This window comes from Physeter macrocephalus, chromosome 4 (genome assembly GCF_002837175.3).
Source record: "Physeter macrocephalus isolate SW-GA chromosome 4, ASM283717v5, whole genome shotgun sequence".
Taxonomy (NCBI): Eukaryota; Metazoa; Chordata; class Mammalia; order Artiodactyla; family Physeteridae; genus Physeter; species Physeter macrocephalus.
In genome coordinates, this window is record NC_041217.1 from 76,264,517 (window position 1) to 76,269,597 (window position 5,081).

At 39.5% G+C, this 5,081-nt stretch overlaps 1 protein-coding gene across 10 annotated transcripts in view; it reads left to right on the plus strand.

Moving 5' to 3' along the window:
- The window catches only part of RNF115 (ring finger protein 115), a 76,693-nt gene that overhangs the window by 40,944 nt on the left and 30,668 nt on the right, over positions 1-5,081 (plus strand). For all 10 annotated transcript variants that reach the window (XM_055084357.1, XM_028488905.2, XM_055084358.1 and 7 more), the window contains one exon: positions 1,363-1,574. In XM_055084357.1, the coding sequence (XP_054940332.1) occupies positions 1,363-1,574 (212 nt within the window). The remainder of the gene's footprint in view (positions 1-1,362; positions 1,575-5,081) is intronic.

Here is a 5,081-nt window from a genome sequence, read left to right on the forward strand (position 1 = left end):
GGTCCGGGAAGATCCCACATGCCGCGGAGCGGCTGGGCCTGTGAGCCATGGCCGCTGAGCCTGCACGTGCGGAGCCTGTGCTCCGCAATGGGAGAGGCCACAGCAGAGAGAGGCCCGCCCGCGTACCGCAAAAACAAAACAAAACAAAACATCAGCCATATGATTCAGCCATTCCACTCCTCTAAGATATGTACATAATTGTTCATAGCAACTATTTGTAATAATAAAAAATTAGAAACAACCCAAATGCCTGTCAACAGGCGGATTAAACAGATAAATAAAATTTAAATTATTTCAGAGGTAATTTGTTTTTTTTCCATTTACTCTTTGTTTAGTGATTCCTTGGCCAAACCCAACAAACACTCCCCCCACCAAGACCCATTTAGTAAAAAGTGTGTACAATAGAATGGTCTTACCAGGCATTTTTACACTGCTTTGTCACAACTTTGCCACAGCTTTCTGTTGAACCTTCTGTAAGTTAAGTATTTTATAGACACCTGTCTTCACTTTGTGGTGATGCTGCCTTTTTTTACAAGTGTATAAATACATCCATTTTATTTAATCTTACTTTAGTCTATGGTGGAAATGTGGATGTCATTGTTACAAAACACAAGGTTGTAATGTTGATCTAGATGGTTGACTATGCTTAGGACAGAAGTTCATGATCGCCTTTGGCTCAAGTTTTTATTTTTAGTATGGGAAACTGGTCAGGGGCATGTGGATCTGAGCTCAGTGTTAAGGTCCAGACATTGGCTTGTTTCTTTTTTTCTTTTTTAATTAATTTATTTATTTTTGGCAGCGTTGGGTCTTCATTGCTGTGTTGCGGGCTTTATCTAGTTGCGGTGAGCGGTGGCTACTCTTCGTTGCAGTGCGCGGGCTTCTCAGTGTGGTGGCTTCTCTTGTTGCGCAGCATGGGCTCTAGGCACACAGGCTTCAGTAGTTTCAGCACGCGGGCTCAGTAGTTGTGGCTCGTGGGCTGTAGAGTGTAAGCTCAGTAGTTGTGGCTCCTGGTCTTAGTTGCTCCGTGGCATGTGGGATCTTCCCGGAGCAGGGCTCAAACCCGTGTCCCCTGCGTTTGCAGGTGGATTCTTAACCACTGCGCCACCAGGGAAGTCCTGGCTTGTTTCTCTATGAAGGAAATAATTTCTTGGTATATAAATTTTCCCCCCTGTGCATATACTTGAAAGACTTCTGTTTTCTCCTCCATGAAATTGGAGAAGCATACATTTCTTTAATTCAGAACTGCTGAATTTTGAAGTGTTAAAAGTTAATCCTCTCTTTTTTCAGTATTTCTTCTTCCTGTTTCCTCTTTCTCCTTTTCTTAAAACCAGTAACATGTGGTTTATTTCTGGTTTTTACTAGTTCTGGGACCATTTGGACCCCACGATGTTTTTCCAAGATTTTAGACCCTTTCTAAGTAGCAGTCTACTGGACCAAGATAATAGAGCCAATGAGAGGGGTCACCAAACTCACACTGACTTCTGGGGACCAAGTCGGCCACCACGGCTGTCAGTGACTCAAAGATACAGATCTCGAGGAAGTACTCGTCCTGATAGATCCCCTGCTTTTGAAAGGTGAGTGCAAAGTTGTTATTTAAGTTCTTTTAAAGGGTAGTTTCAATGAAGGACATATTGACATAATCTAATCTTTATAAGGTTTTCATACTTATTACCTTTGTGAACAAGATGGGGATATATATACAGAATGAAAATGAAGCTAAATTGAGTGTCTATACTCAACTAGTATAGTTTACTGATGATGATAAACTGAAGGATGATAAAACTAATGATATAAGTCTCTGGTTAATATTTTTATTAATATTTCAGATTAATATATCAGTGATATGTTTGTCAAAACTTCAGAAGATACTGAAAGGGATAGCAGATATATTGGATGACATTAGGATTCAAAAAGACCTCAATAGATTAGAGCAATGGACTTAATATGAAATTTAATAATGATATAGAGTCTTCTGCAAAACATTCATGCAACAAATACTTATTGAGTGTCTTTTATGCTGGGACACTTGTACTGGATACTGGGGATATAATGGTGAGCAAAACAGATGGTGGTCCTTGATCTCATGGATCCCATTTAGTAGGAATAATAAACAGTAATTTTTCTAAAGTGTTTGCTGTATGCATAGGATTGTGCTTCATTCTTTTTCTGCTTATCTCATTTAATCCATATAAAATGGTAGGTATTGTTGCTATTCTCATTTTATATAAGAATAAACCAAGACTCAGAGAAGTAAGGTAACTTGAATCAATGGTGAATCTAGGACTTGAACCCAGGGATATATGCATCTTGTGCTGCACTGAGATAGCAGCCGCTAGCCACATGTGGTTATATCAATTTAAATTAATTAAAAGTTAAAAAGACTCAAAATTCCTCAGTCACACTTGCTACTTTTCAAGGGCTCAGTAGCCACAGATAGCGAGTAGACACCATATTTCACAGCACAGGTTATAAACATTTCCATCATCTCAGAAAGTCCTATTGGACACTGCTCTTCTAGAGTCTACACTCCCCTCCCCTCCACACACCTAGATTTTACTATTAATACTTTACTATACTTACATTATCACATATCTATCCATTGATTTGTCCATTAGTTCATCTTATATTTTGTAAATTTCAAAGTTAGTTGCAGACAGTCTTTCTTAGGACAATTATAGGATGTGGGAAGTCTGATTTAATAGAATTGTCTAGGACAAAAGCCAATGATATCTTAGACTTTTAATAACTTATGGTGCTCAGAGGTAAATCCATCATTTCCTGTGCCAGTTAAACTGTATCTATATTACTTTCCCTTTACTACCTGGCTTGGACCCTATTGAACACCTCAACTACAGTTCATCTAAACTTTTACCTCCTGTGCTTTTTCTCCCACCCACTAAACTGCCAGTCAGTGCTGTGGTCCACTTTTCCATGCTTCTTTACTTGGTGATGGATAAGCACTGTTGGAGGAAAATCATATAAATGTGCCCATTGGTGCCCCTGCAGCTGGTAAAGGGCATTTAATCTCCATTAAACTGTCAGTGCTTTTAATTTGCATTTCCATCTGCAAATATTTTGAACGATCACTACATTTCAGTCTCCGAATTTCCTATCTAGTAGATGATTCTCAGCAGCTTATTTGTATTCTTCATTATAAAAATTAGGACTTTAGGCATGAACTCCCCAACTCCCTATGCCCAACTTCTTTGACATCAATATTTATTTTTCAGGTATCCTTTCTTTTTTTCAAAGCAACTCCATCAGCCCATATACCTATTTCTTTTGGGATTTTGTTTCATTCATTTTCTCCCTGTTTTCTTTTGCCCCTTTACTGCTCCCTGCCCCACCCCCTTATACCCCTCCCTCCTCCTTTAGCTCTGTGGTTTTCAATTTTGGCTATACATTAGTGTCACTGAGGATATCTTTTAGAATACAGATACCTGGGCCCTACCCCAGGGATTCTGATTTAATTATTCTGGGTGAGGTCCAAGCATTTGTAATTTTTTTTTTTTTTTTTTTTTTTTCAGTACGCGGGCCTCTCACTGTTGTGGCCTCTCCCGTTGCGGAGCACAGGCTCCGGACGCGCAGGCTCAGCGGCCATGGCTCACGGGCCCAGCCGCTCTGCGGCATGTGGGATCTTCCCGGACCGGGGCACGAACCGCTGTCCCCTGCCTTGGCAGGCGGACTCTGAACCACTGAACCACCAGGGAAGCCCAGCATTTGTAATTTTTAAAAGCTCCTTCGGTTATTCTGATTGTAGCCAGCGTTGAGAACCACTGCTTTAGTTACTCTCTAATCTTATTTCCTTCTCCTTTGAATAAGATTTCTTAAGGGGAGCCTATGTTTATTTTGTGTACTTTCTCATCTCTCATTATGCTTCTGCTACTATAGTTTGGCCCTTTTTTCACTAAAATTCCTGGTGACCTTCTATTCTGGTTACATACCCAGTGGATACTTTAAAATTTTTATTGTATGGGTCCAATTCACTGAATTCAACATTTTTGGTCTTTTTCTTCCCTCTAGAAATTCTCTACTTCTGTGACTTCCATGATAGTATATTTTCTTGACTTACCTATTTTCTGACTTCTCCTTCTTGTGGATAGTATTTCTAGATATTTGTTTTCCTAAGGTGTTTGCTTCATTTTGGTTTTCTTCTTACCCTTCAACAAGGTTTCTTAACTTTGGGACTATTGACATTTTGGCTGGATAATTTTGTTCTGTACGGCTCTCCTGTATGTTGTAGGATGTTTAGCAGCATCCCTGGCTTCTATCTACTACATGCAGTAACCAACCCCCCTCCCCCAAAGTTATGACAACCAAAAATGTCTCCAGATATTGCCAGATGTTCCCCTGGGGGAGCAAAATTGTCTCTGGTTGAGAATACTGCTCTGTAAGCGTTTTCTGGCCATTATTAGGTTCTCTCACAGTTCTAATACTTACCTGTATACAAACACTCCCAAATCTATATTTCTTTTTGACCTTTCTCCCTAATTTAAGACTCGAATGTATAACCTCTTTTTAGACATTTCTATTTGGATGTTCCATAGGTACTACAAACTCACAAAAATGGAAACCAAACTCTTTTCTTCCAGACCTGATTCTTTTTCTTTATTTCTGATTTTGATTGGAAGTACCACTCTCTACCTAGGCATTAATCTAGAATCTTTTCTTTGTCTCATCCAACTCATATACACATCCAATCAAACATTAAGTCTTTCTGATTTTTTTTCCTATTTCTCAACTCCCATTTTGTCCAACCATTTTCCCCCTAGTTCATATCTACATCTTTTCTTGTTTGCCTGCACTGTTGCATTAGCCTCCTTCAAAGCTTTATCATTCTTAAATTTACTCCCATATTACCCTTGCAGGATTATCTGCCTCAATTTTCAGATCTGTATCACTTCCTGCCTTAAAATCCGTTGTCATGGGGTCTATAACTTCATATACAAGGCCCTCTATATAGAGGTTTTGAACTCTCTCGCCCTCTACAGCCTTGTTTCTGGTCACGTCTTGCTTTTTTTTTTTTTTTCTTTTTTTTTTTTTGCGGTACGCGGGCCTCTCTCTGCTGTGGCCTCTCCCGT